Source organism: Elgaria multicarinata, chromosome 9, assembly GCF_023053635.1.
Source record: "Elgaria multicarinata webbii isolate HBS135686 ecotype San Diego chromosome 9, rElgMul1.1.pri, whole genome shotgun sequence".
NCBI classification, from domain to species: domain Eukaryota; kingdom Metazoa; phylum Chordata; class Lepidosauria; order Squamata; family Anguidae; genus Elgaria; species Elgaria multicarinata.
In genome coordinates, this window is record NC_086179.1 from 19,023,864 (window position 1) to 19,047,569 (window position 23,706).

The following is a 23,706-nucleotide window of genomic DNA, read 5'->3' on the forward strand; positions in this document are numbered from 1 at the left end:
CATTCCTTTGAAACTTTCTCTTCTTCCTGCTCCTCTCGTATCACTGTGTAGATTATGTATTATGTCACCATTTACTAATACAATTTGAGTGAGGCGTTACTTTTAACTGCTCTGCATAAAACTGCATAAATATCTTCTGCACAGTAACCACATGAACTTTGCCAAACTCCAAAACCTTTCCAGGACTGGTTTTAATGTTTCTCTTGTAGGGTGTTTCCTAACTGAACTATGCTGTCTTTTTTGTGTGTGGGGTTTGTTAAGGAAATTATTTTGCCTGCAGACAAACAGGGATCCTCATGCAGTCCCGGCTGGAGAACAGAGTCCTAGCCAGCAACGGGTAAAAAGGCATGAGCAAAACAGCATGAGTAGGGCGTGTGCAATCTTGGGGGAATGTTATGCAAACTGGGAAAGCGGGGGGAGGAGGGCGTGCAGTTATCCATGTGCTAGTAATACTAACACACCAGTGCAGCACTGCTGAAAATGTTTCTAAAAATAGTAATTTTGTGTGTGTGACATTCACGGAAACACTTGCTTCTCAGGCTTCCGCCCACTCTGGATAGTATGACGTGTTTTGTTTTTTTCAATTTGCCACGTATCAGTACTGTGAATTTAGCATTTCCTGTTTCATTTCATTTCATTTTATTTTTAATAGATGTTATAGTGGAGCAGAAAGAGCCTTTGGGCGGGAAGCATAAAATCTTGCATTTGCCATTGCTTATCTTCCATGGTCTTTTGAGCACCTCACTTGCCTGCCAGATTGGTGGTACAATACATCCACTCTTCAAAGCAACCAACTTAAAAGTTTGAGTGGCAGGGGGAGTGAGGAAGGAAATCCATCTATTTCAGTTCCTGTCCCTGCCGTTCTCATCCCACCCCACTGATATTGCAGCTGCCCGGCTGCCCATGCCTTCCATGCCTCTTCCAGGTACCCACAATACAGCCGCATTTTGTATCAACTAGATGGTGCTGCTGCTTTGGAGGCACGAGGATAGAGAATTGCCTTTTCCACCACCATAGGATAAGCAATCCACAGCTTTCTAAGCCCTGTGACTGCTTACCCCTTACATTCAATGTGACTTTTAGAGTAGACATGAATAAGATTGTCCTACTGTAAGTGGCTTGTGCTACATGAGGGTGGTCACATTTGATGAAGGAAGGAAGACCTTATCCAAAAGATTTCTTAAGCTCTGGTTCTTTCCACCTGCTTTTTAAATTATTATTTTTATTTACGTACAGACATTTAATTATCTGGCACTGGCATCATTTTCTGCTTTGCTTCTGTTCGTACTACTGTGCTTTCCCCGTGAATATTCTCTTCCAGTACTCTTTTGTTCATTTTCCTTATCCGTTACCCTGCAGAGATCCCGGCAGTTCTTTTCAGATGACCGTGTGCCAGAGCGCACACTTACCATTGAGCAGAGGGCAAGCCAGCTGGCTGCCCTCCTGGAGCAAAGGCCAACAACCAGGCATCAGGTGACTGCCTTCCTGTCTGTCTGGCGCTTTGTGTCTGCTTGCATTTCCGTAGAATGGGAAATGAAAGGTTGCTTGAGCCGTTACATGGCTGGCATCAGATGTCGTGTGTTCATGGCTGATTAGTACACTATCACATTGTAAGAGAACATCTTCCACCACTCTGAGTGTGCAAAGCCCCCCCCCACCACCAAAGAACACATAATTCCACGTTTCCTGTTATGTACTAACAAATGTTTCTACTTGCTGAATCATTATTTTGTCTGTTCGTCAATTGATGCTCCTTGCACTAATAAAAGGAGTGTGGTTTATGTGTGGAGGAAATTAAAGGCACTCTTGATCAAGAGTGGAATTTGTATATCCATAGAAGAAGTTAGAGGCTGTCAAAGATTTCAGCCAGATTCAAGTAGTGTTAGTGGAGCTTTGCATTGCCAAACTGGAGAGGAACGGTGTCTGCGGTACTTACTAGGTTTTGGAAACAAGAATCTATAAAATTAGCTTGTTAAAGAGTAGTCCTAAACAAAAGAAACCAGGAAGTAATCCAAACCACCAAATGGGCTTGGAAACCTTTATATTGTAAAGAAAGAAAAGAAACACATATATTTTCATATGTGTTCTACTTTATTAATGCAGTATCTCCGTGTCAAGAATATAATCATATATCAATTGGGAAACAAAACATGCTTTCTGCTTCCACGTTTATCATTTATTTATTTATTTAAAACATTTGTATCCCGCCCTATATCATAGGCTGGTACAGTGTCTTTCACCTTGTTGCTAAATTCTGTACTGTCAAGTATCAATTATGTATATATTTTTGATTGAACCACTGAGTTAAAAGAGGTTCTTGCATATGAGCATATATATTTTGACATGTCTTGCTCAGCAGCCTTACAACCTCTCATTTTTTAGAAAAAGAAGTCATTTTAGAAAATTCTTTTTTTCTTTTTATTAAGAACTGCTGTATTGCTTCATGACCAGGATATTTTTGTTTATTTCTTCCAAAGGATATATTTGCATTCTTTCTAAACGTCCAGTAAAATTCTTCCAATTTTGTCCAGAGTATATACACTCCTCAGTATATAATTTAGAAAAGTTCACAGCGCACAGTCCTTATAAAGCCCTTTAATTCTGATAGTTGTTCCTTTCTAGAACTTGAAAGATAAGTAATAGGGAGGTCACTCACAACTGAAATTAGCCTTTGGTTTAAGTGTTCTGCCATTTCCTCCAAACATTTGATGTGTTGAGGTTTGGCTGGTGAGTGCACAGCAAATGCACAATTCTATTTTAGTTGCAAGATCTGCCTTTCTTATTTCCAGAGGCTCCGATCAATGTGGCTTCTCAAAATGCCATCTTCTGACTTTCTTGCCTTTATTTTGTAGCCAGAGGCCGAGCGATCTCGTCGATCTGTTGTTGAGCAGTGGGAGCTCTCCTGTAGCCTCCGCTCTTCCAGCCGCCCTTCTTCTCCCTCATCTGACTCCCTCAGACAGGTAGCATGGTGTGGGGCTTAAAAGCTGCACTTGGCTGCATACCTAGGCCTACTCCATCTCCTGCCACTTGAGAATGTGCCACCAGATAAAGCGAGACTCATATGTTACCTTTGCCTCGATGTGGCTGGGCTTAGCCGATGTGCCTGCAAATGAGAAGGTTGAGGCTGTCACTGTGTCCTGGTTATTCTAAGCTTTATAGAACTTTGAAATGAAGCACATCCTGTATCTTTCAAAGCTGCCAGCTTAGTCTGGTAGGAGAAAGAACAGTGGCTCCCAAACATTTTATGGGGGAAAAAACCCACCTACCATGGCATCTTGTCTCTGTCATCCGGAACTGGCTGATTCTACCTCCAGATTGGTAATGCTGTCCCTCATGGGGACCAGTTATCAAATCATGGGTTGGTCATCAGGAGTGCCTTGTGAGCTTGTGTGCCTTTCCCCCTCTTTTCCCTTCCATCCTCCTTGGGCTCATGCCCTCCTTCATTTTTATTTCCTTCTGAGCAATTGCTATATTATTCTGTGTTGTCTGAACTGGTGATACCATCATTACTGCTAACCATAGTTTGCTCTCAAACTAGATAAAAGATCAAATCCTGGTTTTCGTCTCTCGATTGAGAGCAAGTCTGGCTAGTGGGTAATTATGTTGTACTAGTTTAGACGTCACAGTAAACCATGGTTATTGTAAAGAAGAGGAGGGGAGGAATGAATGAACCCATGGACTGCAGCTGGCCACTAAACCATGGTGATGTTATGGCCATTGTCCCAGGCAGCCATTTTTGGCTGCCAAAAGATCCGACAACCAGGCTTCCTGATTCCCATCATTGTGTTGTATGTCTCTCATCAGCTGTCTCTAGGACTGAACTTTCTTTGGTCATAGAACAGTCTACACAAGAAATAAATGCTTGTTTGCTGCTTCACTTTGAGGATGTGATTCAAGCTGCTTTGTGCATCTTGTGCAAAAATAATGGAGTAGTCACGCTTGGCTTTCTGAGCATTGTAGCAAATAGGAAAATGCTTGCCACTTGCCTTATTCTGATGAAGGCTCAAGGAATTTCAGAGGAAGCATTTCATTTGTTGTGTTAGTAAATGTTGCCTATTTCTGCAAAACAGATCACTGAGCATGTGGACACCTCTCTTTGACTCAGCTAGTCCTTTTAAAAAATGGCTTGGTTTGCATGTGATGCCAACCCAGAGTATGGGTTGAGTATGTAATCTTCATCTGGGAGTTTTGAGCAGGGTGGGAGGCGGCGGTGGTGGTAGTGAGTTTCAAATTGATGATCCTAACTGGTGTTTGGATTTGCCTATCTGTCCAAGGTGGCCAGAGCGCAGTTAGAGGATGGGGCCATTCAGTCTTCTGATTTTAGCAGGAGAAAGATGTCCCATCCCATCACCCCAGGCAGGCCCTATCTTTTAGACAGGAAGCAGGGTCCCCTCCTCTGAGGCTTCTGCCTGTCTTTCCCCTATGTTGGGATAGCACATGAGCCAAAGTAGTACGAGTTCTTTTGGTAAGGCGTCCTTGCATTGCCTCCTCCCTAGATAGTCTAGAGAAGAGCTTGATAGTGAGAACCATCATACCACAGGTCTCTCAGTTCCTCCCTCCACCCCTATGGGATGGGAAGGAGAAGCAGTCGTAAGCCAAGGCCTTCCCTCTGCAACAGAAAATTTGCTGGCAGCCACAGAAGCCTGCTTCAGACATAGCAATTGCATTGCCTCTTCATTAGCTAGTTACAAGTTCTCTGAACAAATAGAGCATGGCTAGGCAACCTGGTGCCCTCCAGATATTTTGGACTGCAACTCCCAATATCCCTGACCATTATTCATGCTGGCTGGGGTTTATGGGAGTTATAACCCCTGAGGTGGAAGATAAGAATTAATTGCCAGTTTTCACAATAGATGGAAACAAGCAGTGGGGATCCCCCAAGGCTCTGAATTGGGACAGTCTTGTAGGTAGCCTAGTATTAGAGAACTTTCTTGTTCACTTCACACTCAAAGGAGTGGAGTCAGTCTTGGAGACAAATAAGATATTAAAAGGAAGTACTTCTTCACACAGTGCATGGTCAAACTATGGAATTTATTACCTCAGGATGTAGTGATTAAGTACATTAAGCTATCAAGAGCTACTAGTCCTAATGGCTATATGTTATCTCCAGTTCTAGAGACAGTATGCCTCTGTATACCAGTTGCTGGGGAACAGGAGTGGGATAGTGCTATTGGCACTCATGTTCTACTTCTGGGTTTCCAGACCAAACAGGAAACTTATCCCAACCCAAAAGCGAGAAACAATAAAACAATTGGGATAAGTAAATTGGTGAAGATGAATAATATCCCGAAAGTCTGATAAAGTTACTTTATACACGCTGCAAACATATAGTCGTTAAGCAATAGAAGAGACCAAAATCAAGTTATAAAATCATGTTGTTCAATACCAGAAATAACCAAATGTTTAGACCGTAGGTCTTCTTCAGTGTTTTAGTATATAAAAAGATATAAGAAAAATAAATAAAAATAAATAAAAGAAGATATATAGAAAGAATTATATATGCATATCACAATCCTATCTTCTCATACCTGTTGACAATATAGAGTACTACAGTCTCTCCACCTGCAATTAAAAAAAGATTTTTTTAAAAAAAACACTACTTCCTTAATATATCATAAAACATTTAAATATATTATACGTAAAAAAAAAAACCCTCACAAAATAAACACATGCAAAAGCATATGCATATATACTTTGGTTGATTCTAAACTGGCTGTGATTCTCTAAGACAAAGAAGTTGGTGCTTTGGTGGATAGCTCAGTGAAAACTCTGTGCATCAGCTGTGAAAGATAAATTTTGTGTTAGGAATTTTTAGGAGGGGAATTAAAAATGAAACAGCTAGGCTCATAATTCCTTTAGACAAGTGTGTGGTACAGTCTCATTTTGGATATTATGTACAGTTCTGGTCACCCAAGCTCAGAATGGATATCCTAGAACTGGAAAAGGGGTGCAGAAGAGGCAATGAAAATAATCATTAGGGACTAAGAGAACCTTCCATACAAGGCAATGTGGAACCCAGAGTTAACCTGTGACTTGTTGTTAGGTTAGCTCTGACATGTTTAACCCATAAACAACCCGGAACGTCTGGGTTCGGTTGTCACGAATGGGGCATTCATATGGTATTTATGCAAACCAGAAGTATTTATGTGTCCCAGCCAGTTGTATGTTAATTAATTGCTGCCATGACATGTGAACTGGCTTAAAGACTCCATCCTCAGGAATATGCAAGATTCTCTAGTACTTCTTGAGATATAGCAGACTCAAGATTAGTTTTAGAACAAAACAGTTCCCACCCCTTTATTTCTGCAGAGGCTATTCATGCATGAGGATAGAATGAAAGAAAAACATTGCTTTTTTGTTCTAAAACCAATTTTGAGTCTGCTCAAGAGGTACTAGAGAATCTTGCAAGCTCTGAAGAAGGAATCTTTGACTCCTAAACACGTTGAGCTACAAGAGCTACATTAAAATCATGTTTTGCCCTATTCAACACTCTCTTTTTGCCTTTTAATCCATGGTGCTTTTATCCCCTTTCATTGTACATAGGCTTAGATCAGCCTTCCTCAACCTGGTGGCCTCCAAATGCTTGCTAGGGATGACTGGAGTTGTAGTCCCAACAAAAATGGAAGGCACTGGGTTGGGAAGGATGGCTTAGATGTTTTCAAAAAGAGTAGTATATAAATTCATGGTGGGGAGGATACAGACAGTGTGACAGCAAAATAGAAATTCCATTCCATTTAGCTCTGAATATCAATTATTGTAGATGAGTGGAGGGACAAACCTTTCTGTTCTGCTTTTGCATTTCCCAGAAGCACACTGGCCACTGTGAGGGCAAAGGATGCTTGACTAGATAAAACTTTGTTTGGAGACATCTATTATGCTCTTAACAGCTAGTGGAACTTCTCCACCCCTCTTAGGTTCCTGGTATCTCTAGTCAGAAGGTGTCTCGCTAATCTTGCTTTGTGTACGAAGGAGATTCACATGTAAGAGTTGGAACATCTGTTGTTTTTGAAGTAGATAAATTTGTTAGAAGATTGAGCCCAATCTGTTTGGTATTCTATTTCCAAACCTCCTTTCCTGCAAAGAGGTCATGCTGCCCCACCCACCATCTCTTCCCCTTACATTTAACTGGGGCTAGGAAGACTCAGCTTTTATGACTTGTTCGGTGTAGCTGTGCATGTTCCATCTCGCTGTCTAGGCCCCTATGCATTCCATGACTTTGTCTCCTTCCCTAGTGTATTTCTGAAACATAATCCTATCTTTTCCCCTTTTCATGTAGTGCTGCTTGCTGCTTTAATAGCACTTGAAGTAGCGAAGTTTATATAGTATTTTTACAGCCCTGCAAGGAAGTAGAACGTATTCCTAAGCATAGTGTGGATACCAGCAAATTTAGCCATGTTAAATGCCTCTTTCCCCATGTTTCCCCCCAAGGTAACCTTTACCTAAATTATACAGTTCCCCAGTTTATGTTTTTGGATATCATAAATGCTAACGGTATCCTAATCTTTGAGTATCCCTGTGAATAAAGTGCTTCCATACTGCCACCTCCATGAAACATGGCCCTCTGAATCGCCAGTTGTGGAGGGTCAGCAACTGGCAGCTTTTGGACTAGATCTGGCCCTTTGATGAGACCACGCACAGTTGTCAGAGACAAAAATGGGGATATAGAAAGAATCCGGTGGGTATAACAGGACTTGTAAAGGAAATTCTTTGGGGAGATGGAGTTTGGAACATGTTGGCCATTCACCTCCTACCTACTTCTCAAGGAGGCTCCCTAGAAAAACAAAACAAACAAACAAACAACCCAGTCTCTAACCAGGTTATTAGTGTGGCTGATTACAAACTTTTAACTTTTAGTGCTGCCCATGCCAGTGATTGCTGACATCACCTGTTTTGCTGGTACCACATTTGCTTGCCTTGTCCACTGTCTTGGCATGGTTTGAAACCCTTCTGCACCTTTTGTGCCATTTTTCTTTCCTAGTTTTATCATGAATTTATATTGTTTCTCTTTTCCCTCATTTTTTTCCTGTTCATCTACTCTTCTCCCACCCCTACCCCCCCCCACTGCCCAAATTACCTTCATCTGGTAGAAGTATATAAAGATGTATACAGGTGGCGTGAGCTCATTGGCTGAGCAGATAGCCAATCAGCTTCAAAGGAAAGAACAGTCTAAAACCCTTCTAGACAAGAAGGAACTGGTAAGAGAATGTACAGAAGGTGATGTGTGTTTGTGATTAGGAATTAGATGGCTCTTCTTTAGATCTGCTGTAATACGGAGTCTAGTTTTTCCTCAGTGCTTAGATAAAAGGTAGCTGGACATAAGCCCTTCCTTGTCTGTGCCTCCACCTGAACTTGTGGATCTTTGGGGGTCTTACTATAAAGACAAATTGGGTAGTGCACAAAAGATTGGTTAGAGGAGACTTTGCCCCCTCAAAGCTAGGTGGTGTCTTTGGAGTTAATGTATGGACATGTCATTTGTCAATGGATGTTTAGGGGCTAACTTCAATAGTAATTGTCTCTACTAGATATGGGAGAAGGATTATTGCCATCAGAATTGTGTAATTACTTCTATGACTCTTTAGTGAGCACAAGTTTTTAACTGACAACAACCATATGAGGTAAGTAATCATTATTCCCATTTTAGAGATGGGAGGTAGGGAGAAACTGAGGCAGCGGGAAGAAATTACAACATTTACAGATCCTTGAGTCCCCCATATGCTGTTAAGGCTCTTTATTTTCAGGTGGTTGGAAGCTACAGTTTAAGGAAGTGTGTTCTCTGGCTGTCCTTTTCTCCCCATGTCAGAATCTTCCAGTTATCCATAGGTATTTTGGTGTTTTGACTTTGACTGGAGCATCCTCCTCTACGGGATATAAAAACAATCCTCATGAAAACAGGAAGCAAGCTGATAACTCCAGGCCTTTCCTTGCTCCTTTCGCTTTAGGGTTCATTAAAAAAAGAATTCCCCCCAAACTTGGGAGGCAGCGACGTCTGTTACTTCTGCCACAAGCGTGTCTACGTGATGGAAAGACTGAGTGCCGAAGGCAAGTTCTTCCACCGCAGCTGCTTCAAGTGTGAATACTGTGCCACCACTCTGCGTTTATCATCTTATGCCTATGACCTGGTGGATGGTAAGTGAACTGTGCAGATGTGGGACCTGTCAGTTGCTTAACAACAACACCCCCAGAATATTAGTGTTTAGAGAAAGTAGGGGAAAAGGCACTGTTTTGGGATGAAGGCTCATGCAGGGTCCAGCTTTGGTTCTGCCCATTTTGGAGGGAAGCCTGCTTTGCCTCAGGAAGCATCAGAAACAGTCTGAAGTGGCCCAATTCATCATGGACTTCAGTCAAATCCAATGCACAACCCTAATTAACACTACTTGTACCCAGAACTGTATTGAATAAAATAATACAGTTAAGGGCATAAATCTCTTACAAAGGCAAGAAACGGGGCTACACAGTAACATTCATAGAGCTTGTAGCATATAACTGTAAGTGCCTCTGGTTGGAGAGAGGGATTGATGCTGTATAAGGATTGTTCCATGTCTGCTGATTGGAAGATGCTGCCAAATTAACCAACTCTAACACCAGACCAAGAGGTAAATCAATAAATGGATTTTGTAGTTCGTTGTTTGCTACCCTGTATATTGTGGGCTAAGGATGGGATATGTTTTAAACAATGGACAGATCTATTTATTTTGTATCCAGTGTCTTCTGTAAAGATCGCTGAATGATGGATATAAAGTTTCCAGGCAATTTTTTATTGAAATACTGACCAAAATCAAACCTGCTTAGCTTTAGAGATGGAAGCACTGGTGCCTTTAAATCACTTGGATCTCTGAAATAAAGCAGTAACAACTTGGAGTTGAGAGAGACAAAGACTAGGTTCACACAACATACTAACCGATGTTTATTTTCTGGAACAATCCATGATGGGTTAGCATGTTGACTGTGGGATGTTCTCCTCGCCCCATGGTGGGTTATTTCTAACAAATAAGCCACCCTGAGAACCCATGTTCTGCAGTAAGGCTTATTTTACTTATGGTGGATTAACATGTTATCTGTCATGCAGCGTGGGTTACGGAGATTGCCTACAGAACTGCTTGTCAAGAGTGGCCAAAAATTCAGGTTCCATCAAGAGATTTCTATTCCCACCACAAAGGAAACTGGGATACCTGCCTGGCAGGGTGGAAGGACTAGAGGTGGAGAAGGAGGGGTGTGTGAAATAAATTACTCTGTTCAGCTCGTTTGCCTGATTGTCTGATGGGACCATGATAGGTTACTTGCATAAACACCTACCCAGTGTAACTTGCTACCCACTATGGGTTAACGTGAGGTGTGAACCCAGCCAAAGTCTTCCATTGAGGACAACTTCCCTAGCAGATTTTATAATTTTAGAAGGTTTTTGGCTGGATGGCTTCATCTGTGGTTATTTGGCCTCTACTCAAACATCTAACTTTTTTGTCTTGTCTCCAACTTCCCAATTTGGAGTGAGTGGTTATATTTCAGCTCTGGGCACACAAGGGGAACACCAGCTTTTTTCATTCCTGCCAGGCTTTTAAAAAGAGTGGGGGCTGAGCACAAGGCAATGAGATTGGCATCACTTTGAGATGATGTACTCTGTTGATACAGTTGATCATGAGATTTTGGTGATGAGACCATGGAATTTTACAGGCATTAAATTGTTCTTGAGGCGTTCAATAGGTTTTGTACAAGGACATCCAAAGTAGGGGGATGGGTAGGGTCCCATCCTGTCATCTTCTTGCTCAGTGTGTATATAAGGCCAAAGATGATAGAAAGCCTATTCGGGGAAGCCACCACTCCTGCCTTTTGTACCTTGAGACTAGCCTGGTGTAGCTTCCTATATGGGGCTGTCCTTGAAGACTGTTCAGAAGCTTCAATGGCACATTGGATGATCTTGCAAGACCATGCCCCTGATTTCAGTAGTGGTTCTACTGACCTCTTGTCACTGTCAAAGGAGAATATCCAGAACCATGTTTCAGGCTTATAGTTGGACATCACCTGGGTTGCCTGGATTTATTTATCTAGTATTTATTTCAACTCTTTTTAACCCTGCTCTTCAGACAAAAAAAAGGCTCCCACAGTGGCTTACAAAGTAATGGTCTTGCTGGAGTTAATGCCCAGCCCTCCCTTCTCTGCCTTCATTCTTGCATCTTCCAGCAGCACTTCTGCCAGATTTTCATGTGATGCAGCCTTTGTTCCTTACACAGTACTGCTTTGTTAATCTGTGATACCACGCCGGCTTCCCTGGGCCGCTCTGGTGGTTGATTGGGTGTTGGTTAAACGGCTGTCAAGGCACCCTATGGAAAATCCATTATTTTCAAGAACGGAAGAAATTAACTTGAATTAAAACTTCTAGGCACAGTTTTCTCCTTTTATATTAGATGAGATAGGACAGAGAGGGTGCAAAGGAACTGTGGCATTGCAGTGTTACCAAACTATAGCTTTCATCTTCTCATTATCGTTCTCCCACTTGTTCTGTTTGCAGGAAAATTCTACTGCAAACCTCACTACTGTTACAGACTTTCAGGTTATGCACAGAGGAAGAGACCAGCAGTGGGTCCTCTGTCTGGAAAGGTAAGTTGCTTCTATATTTTTAACCAATAAGGCTGTTTTTGCCATTTTGTATTGGAAAATGGCTTCAGGATGTTTGGAAGAGGAGGGCGTTGTTGCAAAAGAGTCTAGAATCTTCCCGAATCACATGTGTGCATGGATCTTTCTTAAATTATTAGCTGTAGTCTGTTGAATCCAGCACTTAATGGAAACCTTTACAAATTGTTTTGGGAGTTGCTTCTAAACCTTACAAAAATCCAAGAGGAACCGTGCCAGTCCAAAGGCAAGGCAGAATAGGTGTGCAGGAATATGCAGAATAAGTCATTCGTACTTCTATATAGCCAAGATCCAATTTATTGTTGAGGTTAATAAAATAGGGGGCTTTGCAATGTTTCCATGCATCCACCGTATTTCGTGGGAGAAGTCTTCCATCAGGGAACTCTTCAAATTATCATTTCAAACCCAAAGCGAAGGAGTCAGTTGTCAAAACATGAATATAAGTTTAAAACCTAGATTCTGCCACTATATATATAAAATATCAGGAATAACTCTAAAAGTACTGAATTGCAAAGGCTAACGTGCATGTATTTCATTTCTGCCGTTTGTTTTCTATTCTTTCTTTTTCAAGTGGCAGAATCTAGTATTTACAGACCCATGTTTTAATGATATATTTTAAATCTCACTGCTTGGCTTCATGCCATGTATTTAACAGTATTTATTTTACTTAAATATTTATACCCTGGCTGACAATATGTATCTGACAGCTAATACTTAATAAACACAGTAAGATTTAATTTAAAGGGAGTGATGACTGATGAAGGCTCAGGGGGAATGATGATATAAAATGTCCACTCCCCAGATTAGGGGTGGGCAGGCTGCTGGTGGGAGGAAGAGAGAAGTGTACATGTGTGTGAGAGGGAGGGAAGGAAGGAAGGAAAAAGGAAGTGATGGGGTGGCCCTGCCCACGTGTTGCTCTTTTCCCGTCCCCGCCGCCCGTCCCCGTCCCCCGGCTTTGGCATGTGGCCCCGGGTCATTGGAAAAGTTCCCTTCCCTTGCCTTTAGATCAGGGGCTGCAGAATCTCAGGCCTAGGAGGCAAATACCACACTCCTGGGAGTGAAACATGGCCCTCCAGAGTTCCCTGCATGTCCATGCCTCCTACCCCCGTCCCTCCCCCTTTCCCCCACCAAGTGGCTGTTTGAAGATTTGCCGGGTTTGAGACGTTTCCCCCCATTCTAAAATGTTGAAATCCCTCTCTGAAGACTTAAGTTACGGGCAGCAAGAGGTTTAAACCACACCCCTTTTGCCTTTCACACTGCCTACAATTAGAAGGCGGACCCGAAAAGCTTCTCTGAAATGGAACCTCACCCTCGGACTGAAAGAGGTTCTGGATCCCTGCATTAGATGTTGCTGCTGTTGAGGCTTCGAAGCAAATGGCCAGACAGCAAGAGGTTCTTCGAAGCAGTGCTGTGGAAAAGTAATGCAGTCGTGTATTAAAAGTGCAGAATAAATGATGTGGCCCTGGCTATGCCCTCCATCTGGCTTTCCATGAAGAAATAGGTAGCTGGATGAAGAGGATGATATACTGAGAATGAGATCTGGAATGTCCTAGATGTAAAAGAGTAAACCACTGTTTTGTTCTTTGCATCTTCTCATTTTAAGCTAAGATTTAAAATTCACATTTCCTCGCTTATTTTTTCCCCAGGACAACAAAGGGACCCAGCAGGACAGCATGGCAGCTGATGGGGCCGGACGTGCAAATTCCATCTCAACGTCATCAGAGAGGACCCCAGGTAGCTCTGCTTCCTTGTTTGGCAGGGTGTCGCAGTACTCACTCCGCCTCTTTGACAGAGTTAGGGTGGCAAGCCAGCTCCTCCAAGGCACAATTTCCTCAATTGGGCACCACGTAGCTCAAAATCCTTTGGACTCCTTTTTCATGTGCCAGCTGATGGCTTTTGGGGTTCCCTTTCTGTATGTCCAGTCAGAGGTTCTTGTGCAGATACTAGGGGAGTTTTTATCAGCACTAGGATATTAATACAGTAATAACAACTTTGTAACACTGTTTACTTGTTGGGTTGGGTTTTGGGGGCTGGTATGTGTGTGGGGGGAAATAGTTTGGGAGACAAAGCCGTTCAAAAAAAGGTTTTGACAAGAGTATTGTTCTCAGTCTTGTCCAGGGAAACACAGACACTCAGTTTAGGATTTCCCTGGGGTGAATCCAATAATTTAAACATTTATCTGTAAAAACTGTGTTGTTGAGCGAATTAGGTAGAGTATTATCATTGTTTGGAAGAGTCCATTAACTGGATTTCTGTGTTCACCTGAACTCTGAATATGATGTCCCTCTGCTTCTCACTAACACGGTACCTGAATAGCAAAACATCAAAATCTCATTGACCTCTTCGAACTGTGGTTGCTATAGCTGATTCCTTGATGTATTTTACAGCTAAGGGGACCCGTAGCCTTTAATTCTGGGTGGCCTTGGTGTTGGCATGTGGTGGTTTCCTGTGCCAAAATATTTGCTTTTCCTGCCAGTAATTTTCCTGCCTGTCAAACCAAGCTGTATGCTGTTGAGGGCATTCTGATTAATCTTAAACTTGATTCCTTTCTGTGTGGGAGTGATACTCCCTTTGTGTCACAAACTCCTGTATTGGCCCCACTTTTCACTTGGCCTGTCGGTGACTAACCTTGAGTAAAATCTGAGAGGCTGGAATGGGTTCTACGTTTTGGTTATGGCGAGTCAAACTAGTCTATTTTAACACACATGAATTAAATAGCTATGCTTATGTGAAGGTACTAAATTGTTGCCCTTCCATTGGATATATAATTTTTAAAAAACATTTTAAAATGGCAGGAGAAATTATGCATAGTATCCATTGGGGCTGTGCCGATTCTATTGTGCCAGTGGGGTCAAGCACTTAAGCAGTGGAGATTTAGCACTTCATAAAGCAAGCTGTGGAAAGGACAGGTCAGCAGACCTCCATTGTGAAAGCTCTTAATCCCCATTGTGCAAGTGGTGGATCCCGCTGATGCTTGGGCATCGCTGGATACTGCCCCATAACTGAAGGGTTAAAGCAGCCTTCTCCACCCTGGTGCCTTTCAGATGTGTTAGACTGCAGCTCTCTGGAGGGCACAAGGTTGGAAAAGGCTGGAGGTGTTTTTCTGAAGGTGTTTTTTGGGGGGGTATTTGTATGGCATCTTCCACCCAACAACAGAATGAAAAATTTAATAAGATACCTCACTCTGAGAAAGATTTTATAACGAGCAAGCCTTTCAAACATGAAAACACAGCTTCTTATTGGATAAATGACACTTGGACAGGTGTCATTTGGCTGTGGAACTTGATTGTGGAATAAAGTGCATCTAAGTGAAGCTAAATGTAGGCAAATTGGACAGCCACCCCTTATCTAGCCTATTACTTGTTATCAGTTGCTTTATTTGAAGTAAAAGTGATATGTGGTGCTGAGATGAGACATGGCTGTTCAGATAACATTTTAAAATTCAGACTATGAGTTTAGTACTACAACAATTTGCAGAGGTTACTTACAAGTGGAGTACAGTACATGTGACAAACTTGATTTTTAAGAGCAAAGTTGATTTCTGGGCTTGTCGTTTTCAGCTGCTTTACACCTTGCTATCTTCAGTTTATCATTATTTAATTCTGGCCTACATTGCCTTTAACCCATGTACCTTTTAGTTCCTGTTCTCTGCGGGTCAGAGGAGGAAGTAAATATCTCACATTTTAAGACTTTTTGCTTGGTATGAAGTTAACTTGAATGTACAGGTTCAATAGTGAGTGAAAGACTATATGGGAAATTAATGTATATATTTCACTGGAAGGCTGCTGGACACATCTCTATATATTTATGGAGTTTGAGATCAGGACTTAAATATATATATTGACAGTGTGTGTGTGCTTTACACGTACTTATATGTGTTTATATAGATGATACTTTAATCTCTCTACAAAGTAGAATACAGCAATAATTGAAGCATTAATTAATCCTGGCCTTTGTGGTATGGAATTTCTATGACTTTTGAATACAGTTAAAGATTGTGCTGGAAAAAATATTTTAAAGAACCAGCATTTTACATGGTCAGTGTTGGGAAAACATTTCAGGTCCTAGATTCCAGTTCAAAGTGTTTAGGAATCCCAGGCATCCTGGGATTTTTTTTGAGCTCAGTTTAATGATTTTCAAACTCAGACAGCCTTGCAAAGTATTGCATTCCTCTTGTGAACTATGAATTGCTACCGATGATAGAGAGAGGATTCTGTTAACTGCACATTAAAGATACTGGAATTCCTGCAGGGAATGGCATTTTATAATGTGCAAAATGATTGTGATTTGAAAATAAAAACGTTTGTGTTTAATAAAATGTGCTTGGATGGTATTGGGGGGAAGCACAGAAGTGCGGTCTTGGAACAAATAGAAATCCACACCTCCCACTGATTCGTGTTCATGATCATTCCAAGCTGATGATATGGAATGGGTCAAAACATTTTAATGGAACACTGCTTCCTCTATTTGCATGTTTCAAGCAAATTTGCAACCAGTGTTGACTTGGGCGCTATGGAATTTTACATTCCTTCCCTTCCCTGCTTGTTGACCAACTTGGGACAGCAGAGGAGAGAGTTCAGGCATTAGATTAACGGTCAGGGAACAGTAAGCACTTTCCTGTGAGAGAGTATGACTATAGACTTTCTGGCATGTGTGACTCTTGTATCATAGGTGTTCTGTGATTGTTCCTAGAGCTATATATTCTATTACAAAGGCCATAATTCACTGATCCCAAAGCTCAGCATTTAGCCCTTAGAGTAGGCCACACTGCTCTGGTTTGCCAAGGAGTGTGTGTGGCACATGAGGCTGCTTTAAGTGAGTAGCTTTTGATGTTGCTGCTATCTGGAGAAGTGTCTTGCAAACTGTCTGTAAAAGATGCAAGTCGCCCTTTCTGCTGGTCCAAGGGTGATGAAAGCTGTGACAGGTGACGGGTGCTTTCTCTGCTTTAACTCTGGCATGCTTGTGGAAGACTCTGTATTAAGCCTATCCTTGTACTGTCTTCCTGAGTATTTTGTGTCAACCAATCTCTGCGTTTGCAAATGTGACACAATTGCTGCTGCTGCTGCCAATAAAAGGGGGGTGGGAATCCCTTGCTTTTCCAGCGGTTGTATCCTGTAACAGTCGTATTTCTCTTGTATTTTTTGGAATGTTTTACAATGCATATTTTTTTTATATACATGTTTTTTAAATACACAAGTATTGTTTGTTGTAAATGTCTGTAAAATGTTTTTGAATGTGTTGATTCCTTCCCCAGGTCTAGTGGGCTTGGAACAGTCTCTTTGCACCTTGCCCTTAAACTTTATGAGAATGACATTTGGGCCTCCTTCACTAACTCATCCTTCTCCTACCTGGCAACCTCCAGATATGCTGGACTTCAACTCCCATAATTCCCTGCCAGCGTGACTTCTAGCCATGCTGGTTGAGAAGTATGGATGTTAGGGAAGACTGCATGGACTCACAGGAGTATTGAAATTACAGTAATTCTCCATTAGATAAAGCCCCTAAATGTTACCCATATAATCCAAGACATCTCAATTACAAAAGAGAAAACCTGAAAAATTAGAATGTAGATAAATGTGCAATTTTTAAATTGAAATGATAAGAAATATACAAAATAAACAATAAGATATATATAAAAGTAAATAGTAAATACATAAATTACAAATACATAAATTATAGTACATAGATTCAGACTAGTAATAAAGATGATGGAGATGGATAAATGCTATCCTGGAATTTATCATTCAAAAATTTAATAAACACTCAATTTTTTCAATAAACATTCCCTTTTGAGGGACAGAAGTTATCTGCTTTGGGGTATATCTTTCAATAGGGTATCCCAGTGATGTTAAGCTATTTCCACACTAACGAGATAGCTTGGCAAAGGCATAGATCAAGACCCCTGGATTATTAGAAGGAGTTTGAAAATGGGACAGAGTTTACAAAAGCACCCATGGGTTGTGGTTATACTGTTCCTCTTTCATGTACTTGGATGGCAATTGGGTGGGTTTCTGAGAGCAGCTTGGAATATATACCTGTTTTTGCAGACTGCAAGGTGAATTTACTTCTGTGTCTATGTGCATTTATTTTTACAATATCGGCAGAAGCGGGGGGAGAGTGCCTTCTTTAATGGGTGGTCAGAGGAGCCCTAAGATTTTTCTTTTCACTTCTCTCCTCCTTTGGAAATCTCTGCTTTCCAACATAAACAGGTGGATGAGTCCCTTCTAGCAATAGAGCACTCAATAACTGTGTTAAAATGTCTCACAGAAATCATTAGAGAGTTGCAATAAACCTAATGTTGTATTCCTGCAAATGCATTGGTTCATCCAATGAATAACCAATGTGGAGCAGAACTTGCCATGGAATGGAGTAGGTCGGAATACAAAGTAAGTAGGAATACTTATATAGGCCACAATTCAAGCATGACTAAGCTCTGTTAGATTGTGAGAATGGTGTTCTTACTGTACTAGATTTAGTGAAATATGTAAGATATATATCTCCAGTGTAAAAGTATATACCCTCATAGACATACATATTAAAAGCTAGTATACTTTCCTTAGTCACAACAGGCTGTGATCTGAATGTATTTTTTTCTTTGACAAGTTAATTTGCGTGTAGGTGTATTGTTGAATCTACAGGCTCTAAAATGTGCTAAACCTGGTCTCAGTTAATTTAGCCCTTTAATTGCTGGTCAAATGGTTGTCACTTTGATTTAAGATGCAGTTGCCAGCTTTGAATGCAAGATTTCATGATACTTTTATGTCATAGAAATAGGCTAAGCTGTGAGATACTTTCTTGATCTCAGGTCATTTAAAATTTACTTGCCCCAAATTCAGCACAGATATATCATTTGGCCAGCATCCAAGTGCTGCCAGTTTCTGTATTTACAGAATATTTTCTTCACAGAATTGACGATAGCAAACATTTGGGCTGATGCAGAGCAGTTTTCACCTATGAGAGAATACTTTTACATGTGTAGATGGACTTGCTTATCCTGCACAAGCAACGCTACATTTCAGTTAGTTGACCCTATTCTGAAATGTTGTTCAGATCCTACTATAGCCACTGTAGCAATCTAATGATCTGTGAAATAAGGTTAAACTAGTCATCTTAAAGCTTTTTGTTTATAAGCCAAACAATCTTGTAAAAGTCTATAGGTCAGTCAAATCCTGTGCTGTGGACTCAGAACATGCAGCAATGAGGCAAGAATTCTGTTTCATAATGTTTCTGGGAACATTAAAACGGGATAGAAGAGTGGACTCGAGGAATCGAGAAACAACCAGATCTATCACTTCAGAGATGTTTAGAGTCATTTTATATGTTAAAGCAGCCCTAGACTGTCAATTGACTTCTGCTTGTTGGCTGCTCCAAATAAGGCCCTAACCTGTAGCAGCACAACATGAGGATCGGCTGTGTCACATAGGCTGCACAGCAGGTGCTAGCGTTAAAACTCTCTGTGTGATACAGCTGTTCCAAGTGACCTGCTGCTTTAATACAGTATAGGCCCATGTTGAATGCCCCCATGCAGATGTGCATAAGCTACTGTAGTGTATGAAACTGCTTTTAGAATAAATCTTACTGACGAAGGCCCTGTGTGTCTGGAAAGTTGAGGATGTATGCCTGGTGACTGAGATAGGGTTCCTTCCCTATGAAACAAAGTCTTCCAGAGCTTAGCTTGGAAGCTGCCTTTAAGAGACTGTTCCTAGCCCTCTTCATGTGTTCCCTTCAGTGTTCTTCATAAGTTTTTATGGTGGTATTGATGTGGAGGGAAGAAATGGTCAAATCACAGGACACACGGACAGAGAGAAATAAAAAGAAGCCTGGGTATGGTATGTCAAGAGGGTATAGCAGACTTACAAGAAAAAATGCAATGCTTCACATTTTCTGTGGATGAGAAGAAATGCAAAATCTGTAAGGTTATTGGGGATCCACCATAAAATCCTGTTGAGAACACTTTATTCCTGGGAGAAAAGCATTTCCTTCCTCTCCCCTCTCTCATCTCTTTTCAAACCTTATAGATTGTAGTGACTTGCTTTATTATTTATATGTACATGCATTTCCTGATGGAGGATGTGAGTTACTCTGGGCATTTTCTTAACTGTAGGCAATATTACTTGTGTGTCAGTTTAAAATACCTTAAATCTCGAGGACACTGGGGTATGATTTCTCCCCCTCCCAGCAATTAAACTGGGGTGCTTCTATTTTAAAAACCTCCTATTCTGAATTGCAAAATTTAAGAAAAGACAGCCCCCTTGAGATTTAGACTATGACTCAGGGAGGAATGGGAAATATGCTCCAGAAAACCTCACATCTCCAACTTGAGAAGTTGCACCTTATTTTGGCCTTTGGTTTTTGCACTTATTGTGGTGGTGCAGGTGTGTGCGTGTGTGTGTGTTTACATTCTGTAACTCTGGAACTTTTCTTGCTGTGAAAGCAATACATTTTTGTGCAAATGTTACATCTCACATTTAAAAAAGGGAATAAATTCCAAACAATCTTCAGGTTTCTGAGTGTTTCTTTTCCATCCCCTTGTTTATCTCCTGCAATTCAAGCCTGAAAAACAGGGTGGGAGTGAAGACTTTCAGGAGATGGGGTTCTGCAGCTGGACCACTAGATTGAAATTAAGCATTGGCCAGTACTAAGATAAATATACTTCAGAGTAAGATTTGGCAGAGCAAGGATTTTTTTAAACATAATTCAATGCTTGCGTTTCCAGTTTGTGGTTCCATAGCATTGGTGAGGAACATATGGTCTCCAGATGTTGTTGGTCTGCAGCTCCCATCAGGCCTAGCCAGCATAGCCATTGGTGAGGGGTGAGGGGAGTTGCACTCCAACAACATCTGGAGGGCCACATGTTCCCCATTCCTGTTCTGTAGTATGCACAGAATCCCAAGGCAATAGGATGCCTTGAAGGTAGTACAGTCTATGTGCTCTTGTTAGGGGGAAAATAGAACTAGAGAACAGTCAAAGCATATAATATTTAGCCTCTTTTCCTGTTCTCTTTGGCTTTTTGTACCCCTGCCTCCCAATGCCATGTCTTTATAAGGCCCTTGCCTGTTCACTCTTGCGGCCAACATCACATATCTTCTCCTGTCAACAAGGCCTCTGTGTTGAGAGTTTTCTTCCAAACTAGCTACCTCTCACTTCCCCTGCTGAAGTGACATTGCTGTAAATATTCTCTTGATAACAATGTCTCTCTAAATAGTTAGAATGTTTATGAACATTCCATTACTCCATAGGAGCTCAGGAAGTATCTTAGGTTATAGTAGGATATAGTGACAGCAATTCACACTCTAGCTCTCATAGTCAAGCATGGCCAAGAAACAGAACCTTGGATGTGTCTATCCAAATGGGGGTAATCTTGATTCTAAAAGGCTATGGTCACCAATGGTAGAGAACAGATTTAGCCCTTTCCCCAGTGCTTCCCTTTATTCTAAATAAGTATATAATTGCAATTCACTACCATCAACGGAAGTAAAGCACTGTACTTGGGGACACAACTGCAATGAAAGACAAACCTGCCCTCCACTACTGATAGTGATGACCTGGTCTTCTAACGGGGGCTCCACATGGGTCAGTGTAAATCCATGTACAAAGTATGCAGCAGCTATGCATGCATGCACACAGGAGTCCAATGTATACTTCATACACTCATTCCACACATTCTAATGCCAGGCATTTTATTTGAGAGAGTTATATGTGGTTTTGCATTTAAAAACCAACCAACCCCCAGTCTTCTATTTATCTCTCTTTGTTGGAAGCAACCTGAACAGTAGGACAGTAAAAGTGCTGAAGTGAACGAGAACCAAATTGCTAAATCAGTATAGGTTTTTTTCTTTTTTTTACAGGGGTTGATTTAAATTATGAAATAAAATGCTCACTCACTACAATTTGTTGACCATTTATTAATAAGTATTATATGCAAATTAACCACAGCTTTCTTTCTCATCATGTACTTATAATGTTGCTTCATCACCGAAGATGTTTAACACTTTTGTTCTATAATACTGATAATAGTTTTCTCATAGTGCAACTCTTTCTACCTCTATTAAGTGCGACAAGACAGCCAAGGTTAAGGAATGAACATTTTGGCAGTGGTCTGCTCTGGAAGGCACTGCTGTATAAATATTTTTGGTTCAACTAACTCTTGATACAGAGAAAAGAGAATTTCAGAGCCCTTGAACACCTAGTTTTTCCTTGCATATATCAAACAAATGAAATGAAGCAGAGAAATCTGTTCCTCTCTTGTGAGTTGCCCCTCATTACTTACAATAACAGCAATATAGGACACATGATAGGCCTTGTGAATACTGAACTCTTAAGACACTTCCAATCCTAGAGAGAGCTTTGCTGTCATGGAGCCATGACACTTGTGAGGAGGAGGCAAAATAGTTTGCACATGAGAGATGACAGATGTAAAATAAATAGCACTGTTGTGCCAAATCCTAAAAGAGCCAGCAGTAAAATCAGGAACCTTTCTTCCTCATCTCTTTTAGTAATTCAATAATTCCAGAGGAACATGGTGAATGCTATACTGTCAGGATGCTTTCAAGAGAAGCAGGAAGGGTTAAGATGATGGTTCTTGATGTCCAAGATGTGCTTTTGCAATGAAAATGCAACTGTTGACAGGTAGAGGAAAAGATCCATGTTGCTTAAGCAGTATGCACACAGCAGCACTAGCAGAGATTCACTATAAACCATCACAGTGGTGGGGTCATATGGATTCCATATCTTCCTGTGCACATAATAAAATATGGATTTAGTTTCTTTGGAATATTTCCTCCCTTCCTTCCACTACCACCAAAACAGTCTCTGTGTGCAGCATGTAACTAGCTACCAGCCTTGAATCCACACAAGATGGTAGGAGTGGGGGAAGCTAGTGCCCAGGGGAGCCTGAACTGTCTCCTGACTTCATGGTTGGATGAAGAGCTCCCTCATTACACATATAAATGCTATTTGTAGAGCTGGCTTTAGCAGAAGCTAAATGCCAAGGGTGTAGCTGCAAGCTCTGAGGGGTCAGAGTGAAGTAATCACACACACACACACACACACACACACACCATTCTCTCTGCTTAACATTTGGGGATAACCGGAAAGGGTTCAAAAGGGTTCTGTCATAGAAATTTCTGAGGCGCTATTGCTATTCTTTGCACTCTACATGCAAAACTTAAAATTCTGCATGTTGGTGTGAAAATCAATGAAATCTCCGCAATTTTTCTTAGGGTGCCTTCCCCTTCAACAATGTCTGACTTGAGCCAGTATGAAAACAAACCTGTATTTTGGATCTCTTCTGCTAGCTTACTTTAAAATTGAATTAAGCTTGTTCCCATGATGATAAATTAATGCTACAAGAGACTTATGGGGTTGTCTAATACCACAATATTGCATCTTTTGTGGCTTGTTTCTGATAATGAGGATTTGAAATACAGAAACTTCTATTAAATAGAATAAAAATTAACAACTTCTTTCCCCTTCTCCTCCCTGTTTCTCCCCGAGCATTTTTAAAAGTTTTGTCTTCAAGGTCAGACTATACAAACTCTGAAGGGACAAACGTTTAAATAGATAACATAGAGGGGAAGGATTTGCAGCTATTTGGATCATCAGCCATGTTTGACCCTTCATGTGTTAGGGCTACTAAGTGATTTCATTGCTGAACAGGGAATTTAATATGGGTTTTGACACATAAAAATCCAGCATTGTAGCCACTGTGTGGTATAGAGCCACGATCTTTAGCATTTCTAGACTCGGAAATCACCTCTAAATTCAGCCTGCAATGTAGAAATTTCTTTTAGTTTATCATCTCCCTCAAAAAATTTTGTTCAACTTAATAAGAAAAAAAATGGTTGTACCCATCGGTAGGCAACAATAGGCATGAAGGCTAGATTGTACAGCCTACTTAAACTAATTAATTATTACAACTGCTGAACAGTCTAATTTGTTTACATATTCAAAGGCTGGGTACATCAGAGACTCAAGTTGAGTTGGCTTCAAGATTTTTTGACACAGTTCTCTCATCCCAGGGTAAGTGACCATGTTCATCAGGGGCGACCAACTTCTATATTCACCATGGCCTCTCTACTC

At 41.0% G+C, this 23,706-nt stretch overlaps 1 protein-coding gene across 2 annotated transcripts in view; it reads left to right on the top strand.

Annotated features, from left to right (window-relative positions):
- Window positions 1–23,706, top strand: part of MICAL3 (microtubule associated monooxygenase, calponin and LIM domain containing 3) — a 141,911-nt gene that overhangs the window by 46,401 nt on the left and 71,804 nt on the right. For both annotated transcript variants that reach the window (XM_063134836.1, XM_063134835.1), the window contains exons 19-25: window positions 281–337; window positions 1,360–1,473; window positions 2,853–2,960; window positions 8,088–8,195; window positions 8,940–9,126; window positions 11,504–11,592; window positions 13,272–13,359. In XM_063134836.1, the coding sequence (XP_062990906.1) occupies window positions 281–337; window positions 1,360–1,473; window positions 2,853–2,960; window positions 8,088–8,195; window positions 8,940–9,126; window positions 11,504–11,592; window positions 13,272–13,359 (751 nt within the window). The remainder of the gene's footprint in view (window positions 1–280; window positions 338–1,359; window positions 1,474–2,852; window positions 2,961–8,087; window positions 8,196–8,939; window positions 9,127–11,503; window positions 11,593–13,271; window positions 13,360–23,706) is intronic.